The sequence below is a fragment of the Oratosquilla oratoria genome, chromosome 34, assembly GCF_046742065.1.
Source record: "Oratosquilla oratoria isolate Oo_2021 chromosome 34, ASM4674206v1, whole genome shotgun sequence".
In the NCBI taxonomy this organism is placed as follows: domain Eukaryota; kingdom Metazoa; phylum Arthropoda; class Malacostraca; order Stomatopoda; family Squillidae; genus Oratosquilla; species Oratosquilla oratoria.
This window is the reverse complement of record NC_134810.1, coordinates 30990140-31016601: the sequence shown is the minus strand read 5'-3', so window position 1 is coordinate 31016601 and position 26462 is coordinate 30990140. Positions and strand designations below refer to the sequence as shown.

At 42.9% G+C, this 26462-nt stretch overlaps 2 protein-coding genes across 2 annotated transcripts in view; one reads left to right on the top strand and one right to left on the bottom strand.

Annotated features, from left to right (window-relative positions):
* prel (preli-like) overlaps nucleotides 1-26462 on the bottom strand; it is a 358444-nt gene that overhangs the window by 41542 nt on the left and 290440 nt on the right. The window lies entirely within an intron of this gene.
* The window catches only part of LOC143018165 (uncharacterized), a gene marked incomplete at its 3' end in the record, with an annotated part of 324170 nt that overhangs the window by 39081 nt on the left and 258627 nt on the right, over nucleotides 1-26462 (top strand). The window contains 1 exon segment of the mRNA XM_076173326.1: nucleotides 12773-12983. Coding sequence (XP_076029441.1) covers nucleotides 12773-12983 — 211 coding nt within the window.

Below are 26462 nucleotides of genomic sequence, written 5' to 3'. Positions count from 1 at the left end.
CCTCACTCATCACTCTCATTTTCTTAGCATTTCCCACTGCAGCTATCTTTCCCTCCCTATCCTCCTCCACATTAAGCAACTCCCTAAAATATTCTGCCCATCTTCCCCTTACTGCCTTCTCCTCCATTATCATCTCTCCATCTGCACCTTTTACCTTTTCTTCTCTACTTGATTCGCCTCCTCTTCCTCTCTTAATTTCTTTCCAAAACATCTTTTTATTACTTTCAAAATTTTCTGTCATACTCTTACCCCATTTCACATTTTCTCTCCTCTTTGCCTCCTTTACCTTTTTCTTTACTTCTCTTTTCTTTTCCCTGTACGTCTCATATGACTCCCTCGTCCTATTTTGTAACCAATCTGTGTAAGCTCGCTTCTTCTCTTCTACAACCTTCTTCATTTCCTCATCCCACCATTCACTACCCTTCCTTCTATTTCCTCCTGACCTTGTTCCACACACCATCTTTGCACACTTTGTGACTCCCTCCTTGAACCATCCCCATTCCTCCTCCACACCTACCTCTACTCTATCCTTCACTACCTCCCACTCCTCCTTCAGCTTCCTCTTGTACTCCTCCTCCTTTTCCTCTTCGTTTAAAGAATTCACTCTAAGCACCTCCCTACCTTTTGTCCCTTTCCTCTTTCTACATCTGTCCTCCACTCTCAACTTACCTTCCACCAGAAAATGATCTGATATGCCCCCACTCTCTCCCCTTAGCACATGTACATCCCTAACTCTTCCTATCATAATCCTATTTACCACTACATAGTCCATTAAAGCTCTATCAACCACCTTTCCCTCCACCCTCTCCCATGTGTACTTATGCTTGACTTTCTTCCGAAACACTGTATTTGCCATCATCAACTCTCTTTCTAGACACATTTCCACCATCAACTCTCCACTACAATTCTTTCCTGGAACTTCACATTTCCCAACCACTCCATCAATTGGCTCCTTTCCTACCCTAGCATTAAGGTCTCCCAGTATTATTACATTTACACTTCTCCCTAAACCCTCTATGCACTCATTTAAATCTATTCAAAAGGCCTCCCCTTCTTCTACATTCTTCTCACTGCCAGGCCTATATGCACTTACAAAAACCCACATTTCCTTTCCCAGTTTCACCTTCATCCACATTATCCTTGAGGAAACCTCCTTCCACTCCACTACACGTTTACCTATCTCTTCACTTACTAGTATAGCCACCCCTTCCCTCCCTCGCCCTCTCTTCACTCCTGATAACCTCCCACTTACACTCCCAAACTTACAATTGCCCTTCCCTTTCAACTTAATTTCACTCAAAGCCAACACATCCATCTTTCTTCTCACAAACATACTACCTATCTCTTCCATTTTACTCTCATCTGTACCACATCCACGCACATTAAAAGACCCAAACTTTAGGGTGCTGGTCCAAGGCCTTCCAGCCCCTCTTATGCCTCTCCCTTTGCTTTTAGGAATTTCCCCTGTGGGGCTACAAGGAGAAGGATGCCTAGTCCCAATCCCCGTCCCTTTCTTCTCGCCTCTTACGATCCAAGTGGGAATGCTTGGTGGCAGTATTCTTTTCCCCCACCGAGGCAAAAATCAGGAGTAGAGTCCATTGGAGACTTGCCTGGTGCAAGCAGTCTTAGGGCGTATCCATATACTAAGGGTTTCTTCCTCCTTATAAGGGAGGTAGCAAAGTCAAAGGGATGCATCTACTCCCACCCATTCCACTCTAATCCACAACATTTGTTTCCTTCTCATCTTAGCTCCTTGTGGACAAGGGTCATTCCAGTCTCCTACCCACTGCCAAGCAATGCAGCAAGACATGACACATCCACAACAGGGGCGCTTCACTTTCATAATCCCCCCTCCCTATCCCCTTATGTGGAAAATAGAGATAGGGTAACATCCCTTTGTATCTGTCTACATACATACATATACCAAGGGCTTTCATAATCCCCCCTTCCTATCCCCTTATGTGGAAAATAGAGATAGGGTAACATCCCTTTGTATCTGTCTACATACATACATATACCAAGGGCTTTTTCCAACTTAAAAGGGAGATAGCCAAAGTCAAAGGGCATAATGTCCATTCCCAAATGTCTATTTCTCATTACACTTTTTAATCCACCAAGGCATTTACTTGCTTCTCTCTATCTACATTCTGCTTCGATCTCCACTCCTTCCTTTCCTGCCACATTCGCACCCAAGTATCTAAAACTATCCACTTCCTCCAGTCTTTCACCCTTAATACTCATTTCCAGTCTGCTGCCACTTTCTCCCCTTGTACATCTCATCACCTTAGATTTATCCACATTTATCTTCAACTTCCTTTTTTGCACACTCCCAAATTCTGTCACAAACTTCCTCAATCCATTCTCTGATCCTGCAACAAGTGCAGTGTCGTCCACAAACAAAAACTGGCTTATCTCGCACTTTTCTCCATTTTCTTTAACCATCTCCAATCCCTGACCCACCACTCTTGCATTACCTCTCATACCACCCTGTCTGGGGTATTGGCTGCATGTTATTGTGGCAAAGTAGCATGCAGTTGATACTTTAGGGTCTATATGGGGTGCCCCTAAGGACCAGAGCCACACATCATTTTGTCTGTGATAGAGGAAAACTCTGTTCATAGAGAAATGGTGACACTATACCTCCGTTATGCTGTCCCCCAACCCCTTGTTACTGTCCTGTACCATTTCTCTGAATATTCATTTCCTTTTTTTGCCGACCCTGTGGTGGGGGAAGAGAATGCTACCACCAAATCTTTCCACTTGAGTCGTAAACGGCGATAAAAAACGGGACGGGGGATGGGATTAAGAGTCCTACTACCTGTAGCCCCAAAAGGGGACAATCCTAAAAAAAGAAGTAAAGGCATAAGAGGGTCTGAGAGCTTTCCAACCAGTGCCCTGGGGTTTGGGTCTTTTAATGTGCATGGGTGTGGTACAGATGAGAGTAAAAGGGAAGAGATAGGCAGTATGTTTGTGAGTGGGGGCATGTATGTGCTGTCTTTGAGTGAAAATAAAATGAAAGGAAAGGGCAACTGTGAGTTTGGGAGTGTAGCTGGGAGATACTCAGGAGTGGGGAGGGGATGAGGGAGAGAGGGGGTGGCTATGCTGGTGGGTGGGGAGATGGGTGGGTGTGTGGTGGAGTGGAAGGAAGTTTCATCAAGGTTGATGTGGATAAAGGTGAAGCTGGGAAGGGAGATGTGGGTTTTTGTAAGTGCATGGCTACCCCCAGTGTAAGGGGGAAAAAGCCTTTGGTATATATATGTATGCGTATGTACCTGGTAGTGAGAGGAGCATGAAGGAGGGGGAGGCTTTTTGGGTGGATATAGATGAGTGCATGGGGGGATTGGGGAGGAATGTCAATGTAGTTGTGTTGGGAGACCTTAGTGCTAGGGTAGGAGATGGACCGGTGGATGGAGTGACTGGGAAGTGTGGAGTTCTGGGATTAAAATCGTAGTGGAGAGTTGATGGTGGAGATGTGTCTTGAAAGAGAGTTGATGGTGGCAGATACAGTGTTTAGGGGGAGAGTCAAGCATAGGTGCACGTGGGAGAGGGTGGGGGATGGCAGGGTGGCAGATGGAGCATTAATGGACTATATAGTGGTGACCAGGAGTATGGTGGGAAGAGTTGAGGATGTACATGTTCTAGGGGGAGAGAGTGGTGGAATATCAGATCATTTTCTGGTGGAAGGTAAATTGAGAGTAGAGAATAGGTGGAGAAAGGGGAAAGGGGCAGAGGGTGGGGAGGTGCTTGGAGTGAACTGCTTAAATGAGAAAAAAAAGGAGAATGGGTATAAGAAGAAGCTGAAAGAGGAGTGGGGAATGGAGTGGAACTGGGAGTGGAGGAGGAATGGGGATGGTTCAGGGAAGGAGTCATAAGGTGCATGGGGATGGTGTGTGGAATGGGGAGAGGGGGAGGGGGTGAGTGGTGGATGAGGAAGCAAAGAAAGGTGTGGAAGAAAAGAAGCAGGCATTCATAGATTGACTGCAAATTAGGACAAGGGAATCGTATGAGGGGTACAAAGTAAAGAGAAGGGAAGTTATGCATAAGATAAAGGAAGCAAAGAGGAGAGCAGATGTGAAATGGGGTAAGATTGTGACAGAAAGTTTTGAAAGTAATAAAGAGATGTTTTGGAAGGAAATTAAAAGAGAAAGGGGAGGTGAATCAAGTGGAGGGGAGTGCAGATGGAGAGATGATAATGGAAGAGAAGGCAGTGAGAGGAAGGTGGGCAGAATATTTTAGGGAGTTGCTAAATATGAAGGAGGATAGGGAAAAAGGTGGTTGCAGTGGGAGGCACTAGGAAGATGAGAGTGATGAGTGAAGTAAATGGAGGAGAAATAGGGAAGGTTGAAGTGAAAGCAGCTGTTAACCACTTCAATACGGGACTTAAATCTCGCGGGCAGCAGCCAATGCCAGCCGTACGACGTAACGAAATAATATTCGCATCATAAAATATAGTCGCCGCTTATATCGATCGTTCTCTCTTTCACCCGCGAATTTTGAAAACCACAGAGAATGGGATTAAGGGCGCATTTGGGAGAATGTAAAAACACAGGGGCGACTACAATAAATATAATCAAGACGCCGATATGGCAGCGTCGCGAATCCACTTGCTCCTCATGACGCCTACGTGTGCGGCACCGTATGGAAGGGGTTAAGATGATGAGAGCAGGTAAGGCACCTGGTCTGGATGGATGCCATGCAGAATGTCTGAAGAAAGGAGATACAGTTATGGTGGACTGGCTGGTGAGGTTATTTAATGTTTGTTTAAGAGAGGGTAGAGTGCTGGAGGAGTGTCTGTATAGTTCCGCTTTACAAGGGAAAGGGGGACAAGTGTGAGTGCAGTAGTTTGAGAGGGATCATCTTGTTGAGTGTATTTGGGAAAGCTTGTGAGAGGGTCTTGATTGAGAGAATTAGGAGAGGAACAGTGTGGATTTAGGACAGGTAGAGGTTGTGTAGATCAGATTTTTGTGGTAAGACAGATATGTGAGAAAGCTATTGGAAAGAGGAAAGATGTATTTTGGGCTTTTATGGATCTGGAAAAGGCTTACGACAGGGTAGACAGGAAGGAACTGTGGGAGATTTTGTGGATATACGGGATAGGAGGAAAGCTTCTAGGAGCTGTCAAGAGTTTTTACGAGAGTAGTAGAGCATGTGTCAGGATTAGAAATGGAGAGATTGAGGGGTTCGAGGTAAAGGTGGGTCTTCTTCAGGGATGCGTTATGTCACCCTGGCTGTTCAACTTTTACATGGATGGGGTGGTGCGAGAGGTAAATGTAAGGGTAGTGGGTCAGGGATTGGAGATGGTTAAAGAAAATGGAGAAAAGTGGGAGGTGAGCCAGCTGTTGTTTGCGGACGACACTGCACTTGTGTCAGGATCGGAGGAGGGATTGAGGAAGTTGGTGACAGAGTTTGGGAGAGTGTGATAGAAGAAAGCTGAAGATATATGTGGGTAAAAGTAAGGTGATGAGATGTACAAGGGGTGAAAGTAGCAGCAGACTGGATGTGAGCATTAACCCCTTCCATACGGTGCCGCACACGTAGGCGTCATGAGGAGTAAGTGGATTCGCGATGCTGCCATATCGGCATCTTGATTATATTTATTGTAGTCGCCCCTGTGTTTTTACATTCTCCCTAATCTGCACTTGATCCCATTCTCTGTGGTTTTCAAAATTCACGGGTGAAAGAGAGAACGATCGATATAAGCCGTGACTATATTTTATGATGCGAGTATTATTACGACACATCGTACGGCTGGCATTAGCTGCTGCCCGCGAGATTTAAGTCCCGTAGTGAAGTGGTTAAGGGAGAGCGACTGGAGGAAGTGGATAGTTTTAGATACTTGGGTGCGAATGTGGCAGGAAAAGGTGGAGTGGAGGTAGAATGTAGATTGAGAGATGCAAGTAAATGCCTTGGTGGATCAAAAAGTGTAATGAGGAATAGACATTTGGGAATGGATGCGAAGAGGAGACTGTATGAAGGAGTGATTGTGCTGGCAGCACTGTATGGGGCAGAAACATGGAACATAAGAGAGGAAGAGAGGAGTTTGAATGTGTTTGAGATGAGGTGTCTGAGAAATATGATGGGGGTTACTAGGCTAGATAGAGTGAGAAATGAGGAGGTGAGGAGAACAGGGGTGGAAAGGGAACTGGGAGAGGGTTGATGAGAGTGTATTGGGATGGTTTGGACACATGGAAAGAATGAGTGAAGAAAGACTAGTAAAAGAGGTATGGAAGGCAGATGTGGAGGGAGTGAACATGGGGGACGTGCTTGGATGGGGTGAAGGGGGCTTTGGGGAAGAGGGGAATGTCTGTTGAGGAAGGACGGGAGAGGACAGAAGACAGGGGTGAATGGAGAATGGATGATGTGATGCATGAGGTGGAATGGGTGGGTTGATAGGGGGTGAGGTAGTATGTGTGAGCAAATCTTGATGCAGCCCAAAGGGATTTCTCCCCGTCTTCTCCTTTTATGCATGGGGGAACGGAGAGGGGAGGTCGCCAATTTAATGAAGCGGCTTTGCTGTGGATGTGCTGTGTCTTGTGACACACCTCTGCGCTTCTATTTATTACCATCCTAGCAATGAAACCTAATGCTATGTTAGCTTTATTCCTGGTGCTAATGCAGTGTTTCCTGGTTTTAACCCCTTCCATACGGTGCCGCATACGTAGGCGGCATGAGGAGCAAGTTGATACGCGAGGCTGCCATATCGGCGTCTTGATTATATTTATTGTAGTTGCCCCTGCGTAATGACATACTCTCTAAACTGTCTTCATCACATTTTCTATGGTTATCAAAATTCACGGGTGAAAGAGAGAATGATCGATGTAAGCAGTGACTATATTTTATGATGCGAGTATTATTACGACACATCGTACGTCTGGCAGCGGCTGCTGCCCTCGAGATTTTGGCCCGTACTGAAGAGGTTAAGGTCCGTACTCACTAGAACTCCCAAGTCTCTCTCACACTCAGTTTTCTCTAAAAGCATGTTATATAAGCTTTATCTATTTTCAGGGTTGTGTAACTCTATGTTTAACACACTACACTTAGAGATATTGAAGGTCATTTGCCATTTCACCGAACATGTGAACACTTTAACCCCTTCCATACGGTGCCGCACACGTAGGCGTCATGAGGAGCAAGTGGATTCGCGACGCTGCCATATCGGCGTCTTGATTATATTTATTGTAGTCGCCCCTGTGTTTTTACATTCTCCCAAATGCGCCCTGAATCCCATTCTCTGTGGTTTTCAAAATTCGCGGGTGAAAGAGAGAACGATCGATATAAGCGGCGACTATATTTTATGATGCAAATATTATTACGTGACGTCATACAGCTGGCATTGGCTGCTGCCCGCGAGATTTAAGTCCCGTACTGAAGTGGTTAAGATCATCCTGCAGAATCTCTGCATTGTCTCCTGACCCAATTAGGTGTCCTATTTTAGTGTCGTCCGCAAACTTACTAACATCTCTATTTATCCCATTGTCTAAGTCATCTATGTACATAATGAACAACAAGGGACCCAAAACTGAACCCTGGGGAATCCTACTAGTAACATTGCCCCGCCTAGATTTTACTCCATTTATGGAGACCCACTGTTTTCTGTTACTAATCCAAGCTCTAATCCTTTCTAACACTTTTCCTCCTATGCCATGGGCTTTGATTTTATTTAGTAGTCTGGTGTGGCACCTTGTTGAATGCTTTGCTGAAGTCAAGGTAAATAACATTGTAATTATCATTGTTAGCTGACACCTTATATACTTTAGTGTAAAAGGATAGAAGATTAGTCACACATGACTTACCCTTGGAGAAACCATGCTGTGTATCACGAATTAAATTATGTCTTTTGATGTGTTCTCTAAGTCTATTTACTATTATTGATTCAAGCATTTTACCTATAACCAATGTCAAACTAGTAGGCACAAAACCAGTGTCTACTGATTTATTAGATATTTCAGTTAACTGGTTGCAGATTTCAAATTTACACTCCTTAAGCATTCTCGGAAAATTTTCGTCTGGACCCAGGGATTTTGTAGCTTTAAGTCTTTCAGTCTGCTTGACTACTTCTACTTTACTATTGCTGATATTAGACTACTTTCTTTATACCCACTGAAAATTGGATTGCAGTCAACACTGAAAGAAAATATTTGTTAAACTCCACTCATTTTTTTCTACGATTCTATCATAACATTTTCATTGTTTTTAATTGGTCCTATTCTTTCTTTATTTTTTGTTGTATAGAGATGAAAGAAACCCTTAGGGTTGGATCTTGCTTGACTGGCAACCTTAATTTCATAATTACGTTTTGCTGTACATGTATTCTTTTTATCCAGCTTTGCCATTTTGTTATATCTTGATCTAAGGTGTGTTTCCCCGTTTTTTATTTTTACTTAAAGTCCTCTTTTCATTCCGATCTCATATTTCAATCTGTCCACTATCCATTTGGGAGTATTACTATTCTTCCATATTGACTTCAGGGTGATAAATATATTTTGTGCATTAATAATTAAATCAGATTGCTATAGATTTCAACCAAATTGCTGACCTGTCTGTTGAGCCCCCACCCCCCAAGTGACCTGACCCAAGGTATGCATATTACCCTCTGTGACCTGACCCCTGGTCATGTACTGACACCTGACCGCACCAATAATGTCCGAAATGTCCGTATGACATTTCATATTTAATTTCTAATAGGTTTTTATATTGTCAAAGTTTGCTCTCCTAAAGTCTGGCACTTGGACATTATTCATAGTTTTTAATTCTTCCCAAATAATATTAAATCTTATTTCTTGATGATCGCTAGAGCCTAGACCATCTCCCACTTTAATGTTACTCATTAGGTGCTCATTTTTAGTTAAAAGCAAGTCCAGAGTATTTTTTCCCCTCATAGGATTGGTAATCACTTGTTTTACAAAATTATCCTGTACCACATCTAAGAATTTTTTCACTTTCTGATCTACTAAAGTTTCCCAGTTAAAGTTTCTATAAAATCTCCCATGATCACAACATTTTTGTACTTGGACGCTCTGTTAATTTCATGAATCTGGGGATAAGTCTGCTCAAGGCTGAGGTTAGGAGTTCTATACGGGATGCCAATAATAACTTTCTTATTCATGCTTATTATCTCTACCCAAATAGATTTTGTACAGTCCTCTTCCTTAATTGAATTGTTGATAATACAGTTTATTGTATTTTTAACAAAAAGTGCTACTCCTCCCCCACTCCTGCCAACCCTGTCCTCATGAGAAAAGAAAGACTATTAAAAGAGGTATGGAAGGCAGATGTGGAGGGAGTGAACATGAGGGGATGTCCTAGGATGAGGTGGATGGATGGGGTGAAGGGGGCTTTGGGGAAGAGGGGAATGTCTGTTGAGGAAGGACGGGAGAGAACAGAAGACAGGGGTGGTAGAATGGTTGTTGTTGTTGTTGTCGTTCCCTAGACTGTCTGTCCGAGCAGTCCCGTCTCCCCAAGGAATGCCATAGCCGAAACTGGGTTTTCCCACAAATCCTTTATAGAGCGTATGTTGTGTTGTTTGCGTGCATGATTGTGTATAATGCAGTCTTCCATTATGTGTTGTATGGTATGGGGTGAAGTGTTACATCCTGGGCAGCTGTTCACAATGCGGTCATCCAGCCTCTTCTGGTAGCTTAGAAGTGCTGGGTGGTGACCGCACCGCAGTCTGGCCAAGTGGACTCTGTCCTTTCGTGGGAGAGAGGATTCAGAAGGGTGGATATCAGGGGGTCTGGCATGCAGCAGTGTGTTGTCTTTCAGTGTGTTAACCCCTTCCATACGGTGCCGCACACTTAGGCGTCATGAGGAGCAAGTGGATTCGCGACGCTGCCATATCAGCGTCTTGATTATATTTATTGTAGTCGCCCCTGTGTTTTTACATTCTCTCAAATGTGCCCTGAATCCCATTCTCTGTGGTTTTCAAAATTCGCGGGTGAAAGAGAGAACGATCGATATAAGCGGTGACTATATTTTATGATGCGAGTATTATTACGACACGTCGTACGGCTGGCATTGGCTGCTGCCCGCGAGATTTAAGGTCTGTACTGAAGTGGTTAATGGAGCGGTGAGTGATATGATTATGAATATGTTTCCGGAGGCTTGTATTTGGTGGTTGTGGAGGAAGAGAAGAGAGTATCTGTGCGTGATAAAGGTCTTTGGGTGTTGTTTTAATGTTTCTTGGTGTGTGTGGGTGTTCTGCTATGTAGTGTAGCGGGTGTAATGTGTTTGTGGTGGCTGCGGCAAGTGTTTGTGTGCCTCTCATGTCGAGGTGGTCCTTGACTTTGAGGAATTTTGTTTCATGGTGTAAATGGTCTGTAGGTGTTGTATTTGTGCAGCCTGTAATTGTTTTTAGGGCTTTGTTTTGTATGATTTGAAGGGTGTTGTGGTGTGTCTCACTGAGATTAGGAGCCCATGCAGGACTCACATAATTCAACACTGAGCGTATGCATTGTTTGTATATTGTTATATTAGTTTCTTTGTTTTGTCCAAATGTTGTTCCAGTGATTGACTTAAGTGCGTTAAGTCTGGGTGTGCATTTGTTTTTTATGTTTGTGATGTGTTGTTTGAAAGACATGGATGTATCGTATGTTACACCAAGAATTTTTGGTGTGTTTGTGTGTGGTATTAGAGTGTTGTTGATGTAGAGATGAGGTATGTATTTGTGTTCTTTTGTCCAGTTTGAACACAAATACATACCTCATCTCTACATCAACAACACTCTAATACACACACAAACCACCCCTGGCCACTGGGAGAATGGTTGTATATGGATGATGATGTGATGCATTAGGTGGAATGGGTGGGTGGATGGGGGGTGAGGTAGTATGTGTGAGCAAAATTTGACGCAGCCCGAAGGGATTTCTCCCCGTCTTCTCCTTTTATGCATGGGGGGACAGAGAGGGGGGGGTCGCTGATTTAATGAAGTGGCCTTGCTGTGGATGTGCTGTGTCTTGCAACACTGCTTCTGACCCAGGACAGTGAACAAGGTGCAGGGATGACCCGTCATCCAGGAGGTGCTAAGATAAGAGGGAGGGTGGAGGGGTGTGGAGTGTATTCAGGGATGGAATGGGTGGGAATGATTTTATGCCTTTTCCTTCTGGCAGCATTAGTGGTAAGACAGATTTAACCTCTTCACTCCGGGGCACATTGCACATCTGGCAGCATTAGCTGCCCGACGTGCGATGTTGCGTCATAATAATCACATTATAAAAATTTAAGTCAGTGCTCAATCGTTTGTTCTCTTTCACCCGTGAATTTTTATAACCATAGAAAATATGATGAAGCCAGTTTAGAGAGAATGGAGGTTACGTAGGTATGACTACAATAAATATAAGATGCCGACGTCGGCATCATCGCGTACCCACTTGCTCCTCATGCCGCCTATGTAGGCGTCACCGTATGGAAGTGGTTAAGATAGGAAGGGGAAGTGAGTCAAGTAGAGAAGAAAAGATAAAAGGCATGGATGGACTGATGTTAATGGAACATAGGGTGGTAAGGGGAAGGTGGGCATAGTATTTTAGAGAGCTGTTAAATGTGGAGGAGGATGGGGATTGATTGGTGGTGGTGGTGGTGGGAGGCACTAAGAAAATGATGATAATGGAGGAGATAAGAAAATCCCTTTGGGTAGTGTCAAAATGTCATCTATACACAACCATCCTCCACTCACCCCTATCCCCTGCCTTTTCCCTTCCTTGCTTAATAAACATACCCTTTTTGTTCCAAGCCTCTTTCACCCCACTCATCCATCTTATCCTTGTTGTCCCCTCAAGTTCACTCCATCCACCTCTGCTCTCTAAACCTCCTTTGCTAAAATAAACCATCCCACTAATTTTTCATTAACCCTATCTGTTGGCTCCCCCCCTACTCTCCTCCTCACCTTGTTTCTAACTCTATTTAACCCTGTAACCCTTACCATAGTTCTCAGCTAGTTCATCTGAAACATTTAAACTTCTCTCTGCCTCTCTTAAAATCCAAGTCGCTGCCCCATACAGTGCCATATGCACGATCTATCTTAACCTCTTCACTCTGGGGCACATTGCACATCTGGCAGCATCAGCTGCCCGACATGCGATGTTGCGTCATAATAATCGCATTATAAAAAATAAAGTCAGTGCTCAATCGTTCGTTCTCTTTCACCCGTGTATTTTGATAACCATAGAAAATTGATGAAGCCAGTTTAGAGAGAATGGAAATTACATAGGTGCGACTACAATAAATATAATCAAGATAGCGACGTCGGCATCATCGAGTACCCACTTGCTCCTCATGCCGCCTACGTAGGCGTCACCGCATGGAAGTGGTTAATACAATCTTCTCTTTGCATCTATTCCCAGATGCCTGTTTCTCATTGTACTTTTCAATCCTCTAAGACATTTGCTTGCTTCTTTCAATCCACAATTTATCTCCACCCTGACTCTGCCATCCCCCTTGTACATCTCATCATCTTAACTCACATTTAGGTTCAGGGTGTACTATATTGAATTATCTGCTTTAAAAAGGTCCTCAGGAAGCACTGTTTTAGCCCTCTCGGAAAGTGATAATTCATTACATAATGAATTGTATCTGGTCATCCCCTCTATAAAGGCAAAAAGGCCTTTTGGTATATGTAAGTTTGGATCTTTTTAGCAGCTATTTTTTAAAGGCTGTGTTGGGTTATTATTGTTTCATTGTCTCTATGTGAAAGCTGTGGTATTATGTATTGGGGATGTCTGAGTTTAAGTATATATACTTACATGAATGATAGTCTCAATTGTTTATTTCAATTTTGCAGAGAGAGGTTTAGCTACAAGTCGAATGCTGACTCGAAAAGCCCACCTAAATGTAAAAACAAATACTGGCACATCTGAAAGTGTTACTCGATCAAAAGGCTTGTTACAAAAGTACCGGGCTTCTGCTTCAGCTGTCATGGCCCGTAAGAAAGCACGAGTAGCCAAAATGTCATCAGTTCGTCCAAAACAAAAACTTTCCCGTATCATGCAGAGGTAAGTTGCCCCTGTGCAGCTGGAGGTTTTCAGACTGTGAAACTTTAGTATCAGTTATTATTCACTCATAACTATCTTCATTTGTGTTTCTTTTGTTGTAATTAAGTGTCTTCAAATTCGAGAACGTTAGAGAACTTACCTGGTTTAGTTCTCTAATTTTCGTCAGAACTAGAAGTGTATTCTTGAGGCTTCAATTTGTTGTGTCTGGTACCAGAGCTGAAGCTTGTCTGACGTTCAGTTAACTAAACATAGTCTCGTTCGGCTGGGATTCTTACGAGCTCGTAAAACGGCTTCGAAACCACGGAACAACTAATACTTTAAGTAAGTTCTCAAAGTTCCCAATTTGTTAATCAAAATAACAACATAGACTTAATAAATAATAAAGAGTGAGGGGAGTTTAATAATATATTAATTAAAATTACGATAGTGTGGTACGAAGTTACAGGAAAGGTTCCTGATTCGAAATTAAACAAGCTTTCGGGAAATTGCCGTAGCTCAAGGTAAACAATGCAATTCCCATAACAACAATTACCACAGCCTCCCCGACAACAAAAAGAAAGTGTTTAATAAATATAGCACTTTTGAACAAAATTTATAACAAGTTTTTGTTTGCTAGAGACCTTACTAGGTCTCCAGAGGCCAGTGCAGTCTTACGAGTTGGCCTCACAGAGGTAGGTTCCAGTGAGACACAATCGTCTTGTAAAGAGTTAAACTCCTCTGAGTCTGAGACCTTTTCTAAGGGTTCAGACTCTCTAGCCTGAACATTAGGATCCCCAGGGGATTCATCCTCAAGACTGGAACTCAACTCAGCATGGAGCTCTAGAGGGATTAAAAGTTTAATGTTCACTTTAATAGAGTTTCCATCAGGCTTAATGACAGAGACTGTACGTATCACCTTGTCTTGGTCAGGAAAAGTTTCCACAATACAAACTAAGGGCCAGAAGGGTCTGCTCTTGAAGGGGAGTTTCAAAAAGGCAATATCACCCTTTTCCCAGCTTCTAGAACTGTGATATGCAGCTCTATCCCTTTCCCTTAAGCTGACCAAGTACTCTGTCAACCATCGTTTCTTGAACTCTTCATAGAAATAATCCCTACAGTCCATGACCAAGTTGAGAAGAGAAGGGTAGTCTTCTCCTGATTCCCATTCAGGAACTTGTTCCAAGTCTCCAAACATCAAGGAAAGGAATGGTCCTTCCAATAAGGAAATGATTTGGGGTAATAACATCTACCTCATTTTCACAAGAACGATAAGTTAGTGGTCTATTGTTTAAAAATTTTTGAACATCGGACAAAAGAGTGGTAATCTCTGCCAGGGAAGGAACAGACCTACCCAATACCTTATACAAACATTGTTTCACTGTCTGTATTAACCTTTCCCAAGTGGCACCATACCAAGCAGCATAAACAGGAATGGTTCTATGCTGAACAGGGGAAGTTTTAAATTTCTCTTCAAATTCAGAAGACGTTGTTCAATAACATTTCCCGCTTGTACAAAAGATTTAGCGTTGTCAGAATAAACAGCAGAAGGAATTCCATACCTGTTAGCAAACCTAACGAAAGCCAAAATGAACTCAGGAGTGGACATAGTATCCACAACTTCTAAATGAACTGCTCTAGTATTGAAACATGTGAAAATAAGAATGTATGCTTTAACCTCTTCACTCCGGGGCACATCGCACGTCTGGCAGCATTAGCTGCCCGATGTGCGATGTTGCGGCATAATAATCTCATTATAAAAAGTAAAGTCAGTGCTCAATCGTTCATTCTCTTTCACCCATGTATTTTGATAACCATAGAAAATTGTTGAAGCCAGTTTAGAGAGAATGGAAATTACCTAGATACGACTACAATAAATATAATCAAGATGCCGACGTCGGCATCATCGCGTACCCACTTGCTCCTCATGCCGCCTACGTAGGTGTCACCGTATGGAAGTGGTTAACCTTCTCTCCATTCCTGTTTCTAACCCATAAATGCACTGTGTAGTCTACACCAGTATGGGCAAAGGGCACACTTAGATTCACTCTAGAGGCAGGTAAAGAGGAAGGAGAAGGATAATTTACTACATGAGAATTGTATTTCCTACAAACTATACAATCCTTCAAAATGCTTAACCACTTCACTCCGGACTTAAATTTAGCGGGCAGCAGCCAATGCCAGCCGTACGACTTGTCATAATAATACATACATATACCAAGGCTTCTTCCCCCTTCCAAGGGAGGTAGCCAAAAAGGGAAAGGCATAAAAACACTCCCACCCACTCCATCCCTAAATACACTCCACACCCCTCCCACCCTTCCTCTCATCTGAGCACCTCCTGGATGACGGGTCATCCCTGCACCCTGCCGACCGCCCCGGGTCAGAAGCAGTGTCGCAAGACACAGTACATCCACAGCAAGGCTGTTGTTTGCGGACGACACTGTGCTTGTGGCAGGGTCAGAGGAGGGATTGAGGAAGCTGGTGGCAGAGTTTGGGAGAGTATGTGATAGAAGAGAGCTAAAGATAAATGTGGGTAAAAGTAAGGTGATGAGATGTACAAGGGGTGAAAGTGGCAGTAGACTGGAAGTGAACATTAAGGGAGAGCGACTGGAGGAAGTGGATAGTTTTAGATACTTGGGTGCAAGTGTAGCAGGAAAAGGTGGAGTGAAGGTGGAGGTAGAATGTAGATTGAGAGAAGCGAGTAAATGCCTTGGTGGTTTAAAGAGTGTAATGAGAAATAGACATTTGGGAATGGATGCGAAGAGGAGACTGTATGAAGGAGTGATTGTGCCAACAGCACTGTATGGGGCAGAAACGTGGAACATAAGAGAAGAAGAGAGAAGGAGTTTGAATGTGTTTGAGATGAGGTGTCTGAGAAGTATGGTGGGGGTTACTAGGCTAGATAGAGTGAGAAATGAGGAGGTGAGGAGGAGAACAGGGGTGAAAAAGGATTTGGGAGAGAGGGTTGATGAAAGAATATTAGGATGGTTTGGACACATGGAAAGAATGAGTGAAGAAAGACTAGTAAAAGAGGTATGGAAGGCAGATGTGGAGGGAGTGAACATGAGGGGACGTCCTAGGATGAGGTGTCGTAATAATACTCGCATCATAAAATATAGTCACCGCTTATATTGATCGTTCTCTCTCACCCGCGAATTTTGAAAACCACAGAGAATGGGATTCAGGGCACATTTGGGAGAATGTAAAAACACAAGGGCGACTACAATAAATATAATCAAGATGCCGATATGGCAGCGTCGCGAATCCACTTGCTCCTCATGACGCCTACGTAGGCGGCACCATATGGAAGGGGTTAAAACAGCTTGTCTGGCCTATATCCAGAATCCGTGCATACGAAGGAAATTAAGTGTGGCTTGTAGTCCCATGTGCATAACTTGACAATGAGCAAAGAAAATTAGGATCTTAGTTAAATGATGAGATTTGGACAAGAGAAGGGGATTGACAACCTCGTATTTGAGGTTAATGTTCTTGTCAATTCTGCCCATGGACCTAATCAAACCATTCTTGTCCAAGAACAAGTTCATTTGACTTACCCAAGGAGTTACGTCATTAGTGTTGGAATTCTGCAAATAAGCCAATTCAGCAGAAAAGGAATCCCTTTGCATAATACTCATCAAATAATTAGATGCTGCCTTAACAGGGTCAGCATTAGACTTCTTGAACAGAAAGACAGCCTTAAAAATCAAAGAAGTGTGATGAAGAAGTTTACTGTAGTAAGAAAACTTAGAGATATCTATTAGAGGAGTGTCAACTTGTACAACAGCAGCATTGACAATGTCTCCCTTGAAACAGGAGGGAATACATCCCAAGTGACCCTTTGGCCAAGTATGAGGAGGCAACAACAACCATTCATGTCCATAAACCCACCAGTTAAATTATTCCTTGAACACCTTAGCACTACAAGGTTTAATTAGGAAATCAGCTATATTATGTTCAGAAGGAACATAAGTAAAGGAAATGGGTGTGAACTTGGCCTTGAAAATTTCCAAAAGATCGGAAATTTCCTTCTATCTATTATTGACAAATATATTTTTCTTAGGAGCCTTGTTGGTCAGGATCCAAGAAAGGGCAACTTGACTATCAACAAAAAGAACCACAGATTCAACCAGTGGGGCAGACACCAGTCCTTCCTCAAAAATAGTGTTGAGGCATTTCAAAGATAGAAAAGTTGCCAAAAGCTCCAAAGATGGTAAAGTTCTCTGTTTAATAGGAGCCACCATGACCTTGGCAAATAGAAGAGAGGTATTAGACTCCTTTAATGCTCTTCTTTCTTGCCCTACATTTATGGCACATCCATAGGCTTCCTTGGAAGCATCAGCAAATACAAACAATTTAACCTCTTCACTCCGGGGCACAGTGCACGTCTGGCAGCATTAGCTGCCCGACGTGCGATGTTGCATCATAATAATCACCTAATAAAAAATAAAGTCAGTGCTCAATCGTTCATTCTCTTTCTCCCGTGAATTTTGATAACCATAGAAAATATGATGAAACCAGTTTAGAGAGAATGGAGGTTACGTAGGTATGACTACAATAAATATAATCAAGACATCGACGTCGGCATCATTGCGTACCCACTTGCTCCTCATGACGCCTACGTAGGCGTCACCGTATGGAAGTGGTTAATGGAAAATTCTGTACAAAAGGTTTTCCTTTTAAAGGATAGGTTATTAACCTCCCTAAAATTTTCACATAACTTGTTCCAACTAACAAGTAACTCACTATCTAAGTCCACTTCGAGTCATTCTCAGGCCAAGTTGTCCTCTTCCTTCAACTAGGACGGTTAGCGTAGATGGACATGCGCCTCAGGCCACCTCTAGCTACCGCTCCTGTATGACATTTTTCCCGGATGTGGTCGCTTGCGGCTTGCCCCCGACGCATCCCGGAAACTCGACGCCGGCACGGACAAAGAACCCGGGTTCAAAGACAAAGAGCCCCTTAGTCTCTTCTACTCAGGAATCCCGCAGTACGCACAACACCCACCGTAGGAAGAGCCGGGTGATCAACGGTGACCTTTCCATGCCCTTTGCTCACGAGGACAGAGATCAGGGACGAGGTTGCAGGCGCGGTGTTTCTCGCTGACCGGACAGGCGCCAGCTACGACGACGTCCACAGCGCCGGGGATGAGAGGGCAAGTTACCAAACTTCGCAGGATTCCCAGTCGGAATCCCCGATAGTTGTTACACCCTCCTGCTCAGAGATCCTCTCTAAAGTTAGGAGAGCTAATCAACTGAGCCTTCCACAAGAAGTGGAAGTCACGTTCGAGTCTGAAATCTTCAGGACGGGCAATTCTCAAACAACAAAACCAACTCCCATGGAGTACACAGCGGTACGAGCCATGAACCAGGCCTCCGACGCACTCACAAAGTTGGCAACCGAAAAACCGTGCTGGCGCTCTGTTCCAGTGGAACAGCAAAAATGCTTCTACTTCCCATCAGGGACAAACCTTAAGCAGCCTTGATCCCGGCTCGGTTACCAGAGCCTTGGCACAAGAACCCTTCAGCACTCAATCTTCACGCATTCAGACTATGGTCCGGATCCTCCTAAAGAAGGGTTTTCCCAGAGAAGTGGCAGAGGACATGTCCGCTCCTATTCGCTCTTCCTCAGCTAACCTTTATCAAGGGAAATGCAATGCCTTTGCAAAATGGTGCCACTCCAGGAAGTTAGTCCCAGATCGAGCCACCATTCCTGAGATCGCATCCTTCCACTTCCTCAGGAAGTCCAAGAAGATCTCCCTCTCGGCAGTACAAGGCTATAGGGCAGCTCTAAATCAGGTGTTTTCTCTGAAGGGCATGGTCCTAGCCCTTTCACCGGAAATTTCCATGCTCTTCAGGCACTTCAAAGATCATGCTCCCCCCAGGGAAATCAGTTCTCCTCCGCGGGATGTGGCATTAGTCCTGAACTCTGAGGGGTCCCCCTTACAAACCTCTCCGAGAGGCACATCTGAAGGACCTCACCTAGAGGACAGTTTTTTCTGCTAGCCCTGGCATCTTCCAAGAGAGTAGGGGAGTTACATGCCATCTCTTATAGAGTCGCCCATTCCAAAGGATGGAAAGAGGTCTCCTTCACTTTCATGCCTCCATTCATTGCCAACAACCAAGATCCTGCCAAATCCGACCCTAGATTCTGGTCCTTTAGTGTTCCGTCCTTAGACGAATTTGCAGGGGGAGAATAGACTGAAACAGTTCTATGCCCGGTATGAGCCATCCGGACCTACCTCAAGAGAACCGAACATCTTCGACCAGAATTAAAGAGGTTGTTCATCTCTACTAAAGGTAGCCCATCACTAAGAATTCCATTTCTTACTGGACAATGGAAGTCATCCGCAGAGCCTGCGACATGAACCACACAGATTGTCCATGACCTGAGGGCAGTAGGGACCTCCCTAGTCATCAGAAAGAATCTGTCAGTCAACCAGGTTCTTCAAGCAGGTATATGGAAGAGCCAGAATACGTTCACTTCCTTTTACCTCAAAGAAGTTATGCGGGAATCTTTAGGGAACTTATCTTTGGGCCCCATAGTGGCCACCCAAGAAGTCCTGAAAATGATATACCCCTCCTCGAGAGCACACAGCCGACCCTGACAACTCATCCAGGTTCTGGCTCGGCAAATGCAGGGATAACTTTCCAAAGTCCTTCTCATACTCTTACATTCCCTTACCTCACCCGCGGGGGCTCAAGCATTCTAAGGGAATCAATTCAAGCCCTTCAGTGGTACAAAAGTGATTATAACCTGTCTGTCTCCACTCCAGGGAACAGAAAGGGGTGCACTTCAAAGTGAGGGGAATGTATAGGGGTCTGGTCAACATAGTCTTAGCACACTAGATTTTCCTTACAGCGGTTTCCCAGGCTAGATAACAACTTCCTTCCCTCCTAAGTCCGAGTCTCCTATTGTAAGGAGTACCGAAGAGTTTGTATTCTTCGGAACAAATGTAATTTTCGCAGGAAAATTAATTTTTCCCTGATACAAACCTGAGGTACTCCTTACCTTTAATGGCCCTCCTCAACCACCCCTCTAAACAGTTCCTTCTCCTTGCCTGACAAACCTTGTGCTTAATTCATACCTGGCTCAGAGAATGGTTATGGTGTGCCCAGACCCACAGAGTGAGGATTTTAATTTCGCAGTAGAAATATTCGCGCTACGCGAAAGTATCCTATTGTAAGGAGTACCTCAGGTTTGTATCAGGGAAAAATGAATTTTCCTGCGAAAATTACATTTTGGTCGAGGCATTCTGGTCAAGGGAAACATCCTTGATTCTCAAAGTATCATGATCATTATTATAAATATAACCCAAGACTACTTCTTGATCAAGAACAGAAAGAACAGAAGTCGAATTGCATGTCCACTCCCTGAGAGGTAAACCTCCATTGAGCATGACCTCATTAATCTTCTCGACCATTGCAGGGAGAGAACAAAGCTCATTGGTAGTGTAGACCAAATTGTCTGCATAAAATTTATCTTTGATTAAGGAGGCAGTTAGAGAGTCAGGCTGCAAAGAAAGATGGTGTTGGATAATGAAATTTAGAATGAAAGGGGAGCAAATGAAGCCAAAAATTATAGTATTATACCTGAAGGGTATATACATACATACATATACCAAGGCTTTTTCCCCCTTACAAGGGGGGTAGCCAAAAAGAAAAAGGCATAAAATCATTCCCACCCATTCCATCCCTGAAATACACTCCACACCCCTCCACCCTCCCTCCTATCTTAGCACCTGAATGACGGGTCATCCCTGCACCTTGTCCACTGCCCTGGGTCAGAAGCAGTGTCGCAAGATGCAGCACATCCACAGCAAGGCCGCTTCATTAAATTGGCGACCCCCCCCCCCTCTCCGTCCCCCCATTGCATAAAATGAGAGGACGGGGAAAAATCCCTTCGGGCTGCGTCAAATTTTGCTCACACATACTACCTCACCCCCCATCCACCTGCCCATTCCACCTCATGCTATCACAACATCGTCCATATACAACCATTCTCCATTCACCCCTGTCTTCTGTCCTCTCCCATCCTTCCTCCTGAAGGGTATATACTGGTTGTTAATCCTCCTGAAGAAACAGAACCTGTTACGATCAGCCTCATCCTTCAAACGGATCTGCAAGAAGGCTTTCATAACATTAGCCAAAATGACATGATTATTGGTCCTGAAATACAACAAAAGAGAGAGGAGGTTGTTCATCAAGTCAACTCCCAGGAATGCAGCTTCATTTAACCCCTTCCATACGGTGCCGCACACGTAGGCGTCATGAGGAGCAAGTGGATTCGCGACGCTGCCATATCGGCGTCTTGATTATATTTATTGTAGTCGCCCCTGTGTTTTTACATTCTCCCAAATGCGCCCTGAATCCCACTCTCTGTGGTTTTCAAAATTCGCGGGTGAAAGAGAGAACGATCGATATAAGCGGCGACTATATTTTATGATGCGAATATTATTACGTGACGTCATATGGCTGGCATTGGCTGCTGCCCGCGAGATTTAAATCCCGTACTGAAGTGGTTAAGGAAGGAACTTTTCCTACTTTGAGAGAGCAATTGAAAACTGGCCTTATTCTAGAAGTGGCAAGATCATCATCCTTCAACACATGTCTATGGGGTGTAAAGATTTGTCCAGGGACTCTTTTAGTTACTGGCTCAATAATACCCAAGGCCTCTTGCTGGTCAAACACAGCTTCATATTCCTCTCTAAGCCCCTTTTGCTCAAGTTTGTCATAAACCCTTTGAGCCACAGCTAGAGATATCTTAAGGTTAGAGGGAACAAGATCCACCAAATCCTTTTTCCACGGGATCTTCACATAGTAATGTCCATTCTTGAAGGAAATGGACTATTTAAATTCATCAGTGTGTAAATTATCAATATCCAGGGTCTGTTCCTCTTTAATACCAATGTACTCTAAAGAATAGAAATTGTCAAGACCATACTCAACATTAGAATTAATAAAGACTTCCTGCAAAGGATCAAATTGAGAACTTACAGGTTCTAAACAGAAGTTGACAAGAAACTTTTCTTAGCCTAACCTTTTGGGAGGAAAATATTTAACATTCTTATAAGACTGAGTAAGGGAAGTGCCTTTCTCAGTTTTCTTTAGAGAAACTCCATTGGTCTTGAAAGAAGAATTATAGAAAACAAGTGAATCTCCATGATATTCCTCTAAGCAATTAAAAGAATCCACTCCAAGTTCAGAGTCTGGTTTTATCCTCAAAAGCCTCTCCTTGCATTTGAAACTATCAATGTCTTGGATTTCATTAGAGGGCATTTCAGGAATCCCCCTTATCATTCTCTTTAAGTAGAAAGGCTTCTCACTAGGAGGGATATATTGAGCCCCAGTCCTGTATGGAATGTAACCATCAGCAAGTTATCTTGATAACCTTGCATGACGGGCTACCATACAAGGGGGCACTTTCAATTGAAAAGTTTGAGAAGTTTTGAAGAATATCATTTCCTATGATCCCTAAAATGTTCAGTTGGTCTCCCTTCACTTTTGGAAAACTTGGTGAGACAAAAAATTGGTGATTAATCATACTAAGTAGTACAGAAGATAAGGAATTTGTAAGGATAAGTTGAATCCTTCAATGGCAAAGAACAAACTAAACATTCATCCCTGAAGGGAGTTTTAAGTTAGCAGTGTAGTTAAAACCTCTTTTATTCATTAGAGGTAAACCAAAGGAAGAAACTAACTTGTCCATAGGAGGACTTAAACAAGGTCCAACTTTGTCCTCTACAAATTCCTTATTAACCCCTTCCATACGGTGCCGCACACGTAGGCGTCATGAGGAGCAAGTGGATTCGCGACGCTGCCATATCGGCGTCTTGATTATATTTATTGTAGTCGCCCCTGTGTTTTTACATTCTCCCAAATGCGCCCTGAATCCCATTCTTTGTGGTTTTCAAAATTCGCGGGTGAAAGAGAGAACGATCGATATAAGCGGCGACTATATTTTATGATGCGAATATTATTACGTGACGTCATACGGCTGGCATTGGCTGCTGCCCGCGAGATTTAAGTCCCGTACTGAAGTGGTTAATGATAGAAAACTGGGCTCCAGTGTCCAACAGAAAGAGACATTGGGCAGTTCTCTTTCCTCTGCTAATAGGAAGGGAGACCAAAGGAACAATGGAATCTGTTGAATTATGAAAATTAAACACTTTCCCTTCAGAAAGTGGTGTCTTATAAGCCATAGGACACATGGCTCCATGGTGCTCGGGTTTGTTGCAAACAAAACATTTGTAAGGCAGAGCAGCCTTTAACCCAGGGCATTCCAAAGAACCATGTCCATGATTTAGGCATCTATTGCACAGTCCTAACTGAGCTGCTCTAGCTTTCCTGTGCTCAAGGGATTTATATGAAGTACACTTCGATCTAGCATGGTCGGAAGCTGGGCAAAATTTACATCTACTAATAGACTTCTTAATGGGATTAGAATTGACCTTAACCTCTTCACTCTGGGGCACATCGCACGTCTGGCAGCATTAGCTGCCCGACATGCAATGTTGCGTCATAATCGCATTATAAAAAATAAAGTCACTGCTCAATCGTTTGTTCTCTTTCACCCGTGAATTTTGATAACCAAAGAAAATATGATGAAGCCAGTTTAGAGAGAATGGAGGTTACATAGGTACGACTACAATAAATATAATCAAGACACTGACATCGGCATCATCGCGTACCTACTTGCTCCTCATGACGCCTACGTAGGCATCACCGTATGGAAGTGGTTAAAGGAGCCATCAACTCCCTTACTGGAATCAACTGTTTTTTTCAAGGAAATTTCCTTGAAAGCAAGGGAGCTGGTAGTAAGGCTTTGTTTAGGTTTGACACCAAGATCATCTGATCCCATTTTAAGTCTAACCAAAACTGACTGGTAAACTTCCTTCAGTTGATTAAAATTGGGGTAATTAGAATTAATCACCTGAGACAATTCAATTAGAAAAAATTTAGGCAATTTATTTAAGATTAATTTACTTATCAAGAGGAGGCCCTCGCTTCCTGGCCTAGTGAAATCTACCCCAATTCCCTTAAGGTCTTGTAGCTTGGAATCTACAGACCTAATGTAACTTTCAAGGTCTTTCAAGAGTGAGACCTCCGGTGCATTAATAATGGAAATCAACACCTTATCAAGAATTTCTTCCTTGTTGAAATACAACTCATCAAGAAGAAGGAAAGCAGAGTCAAAATTTGAATCATCCACTGGTAAATTCTCTACTAAATGGAAAGCCTCCCCTCTGAGGTATCCCTTCAAATAAATTAACTTCTGACTAATAGTCAGATTGGGGATACCAGCTAAGTCATTCAGAAAACCCTTTTTAAAGTTTAAATAAGTAAAAGGATTGCTGGAATTGTTTTCGAAATGTTGAAGAACAATAGGAGGAAGATGAAGTTTTACAGAATTATCAGTGGACTTGTTTAGTTTTTCACCTATTTTAGATTCAAGAACTCCCCTTAACTCTTGTCTCCGTTCCTTATAAGGAGACAATTCAAGAAGAATGGACAGGCGGTAAGCTCTGGATTTCTTCATATCCTCGTCCTTTTCTTCTTCGGGGAGCAAGTCGTGAATTTCCTCGTCAGAATCTTGTATTTTTGAGAGGAAATGCTCAATCTGAATTAACATGTCGTCAAGGACGGAAGTAGATAAAGAGTTAGACTGTGTATTTAGCACAACGAAGATAGAAATTAAGTAAAAATCATTAATTTGATTTAAATATGAGCTTAAATTGGATAAAGGCAACAGATCAAAAGAAACCACGACAATATAACAATAAAGGCCACCAAGAATAGAGAACTATTTGAAAATTTCCGAATGTTCATGAGAAAGCCGGCAAAAAATTTCCCAAAAGTTAACAAGGTCCTCAAACGAGGAAATTAATAAAACCGAACAAACTCTGTATAAAGAACAGGAAACCGGACTTCATAACCACACATTATCGTAACCTTAATAAAGCGCTTACATAGCGGCTTACGACACAAAGTGGTAATAATTTAACGTCGAAATCGACTACTAAAGTTCAATTTAAATATTTACGTTAAATTCTTAAATTCAGAGTTAATAAAATAAATCCGAGAATTCCGAAAGTTAGAGAAGACTTGTAATGTTGTAATTAAGTGTCTTCAAATTCGAGGACGTTGGAGAACTTACCTGGTTGAGTTCTCTAACTTTCGTCGGAACTAGAAGTGTATTCTTGAGGCTTTGATCGAACTGTAGAATTCCCTTGCCGAGGTTTATTTGTTGCGTCTGGTACCAGAGCTGAAGCTTGTCTGACGTTCAGTTAACTAAACGTAGTCTCGTTCGGCTGGGATTCTTACGAGCTCGTAAAACGGCTTCGAAACCACGGGACAACTAATACTTTAAGTAAGTTCTCAAAGTTCCCGATTTGTTAATCAAAATTACAACATAGACTTAATAAATAATAAAGAGTGAGGGGAGTTTAATAATATATTAATTAAAATTACGATAGTGTGGTATGAAGTTACAGGTAAGGTTCCCAATTCGAAATTAAACAAGCTTTCGGGAAATTGCCGTAGCTCAAGGTAAACAATGCAATTCCCATAACAACAATTACCACACCTCTCAAGCTCAGTCACCAGTTGCTTAAATATCTCCTTAGAATTGTCCATATGTACAGTAACATCTATAGATCTCTCTCTTTTATATGTATATATATATTTATATATATATATAAATATAATAGAAAGTGATTGGTTTGAGTTAAAGTTGGAACTGTACCAGGGAAATGTCATGTTGCCATGGCTGTTGAACGTATACATGGGGTGGTGTGGGAGTAAATGCGAGGGTAATAGGCAGGGGATTAGAGATGATTAAAGAAAATTGAGAAAAGTGGGATGTGAGCCAGTTGTTGTTTGCTGATGACAATGTGTTTGTGGGAGGATCAGAGGAGGGATTAATGGAGTTAGTGATGAAGTTTAGGAAAGTATGCAGTAGAAAGTTGAAGGTAAGTATGGGTGGAAGGTGATGAGATATACAAGGGGAGAGGATGGTAGCAATGTGGAAGTAAGTCTTAAAGGAGAGAGGCTGGAGGAAGTGGATAGTTTTAGGTACTTGGGGTTGCATGTGGCAGGAAAGTAGTAGAGGTGGAGGTAAATTGTAGACCGAGAGAAGCAAGTGAATGACTTAGGGGAATAAAAAGTGTAATGAGAAATAGGCATTTAGGAATGGATGCAAAGAAGAGATTTTATGAAGGCATGATTGTGCTGACAGCACTGTATGGGGCAGACATAGAACATAAGAGAGGCATAGAGAAACTTAACCACTTAAGTGTGAGTCAAATTCTCACATGCAACATCGGCTGCCATATGTACGATTCATCACACTACTGACATTATAATATATAGTCACTGTTGTATTACCCATTCTCTTTTACTCTGAGTAATAATAAACACAGAAAATGTGATCAAACCAGTTCACAGAATCTGGGGGTAACTCATATACAACTACAAAAATATATATAATCAAGATGCTGACACT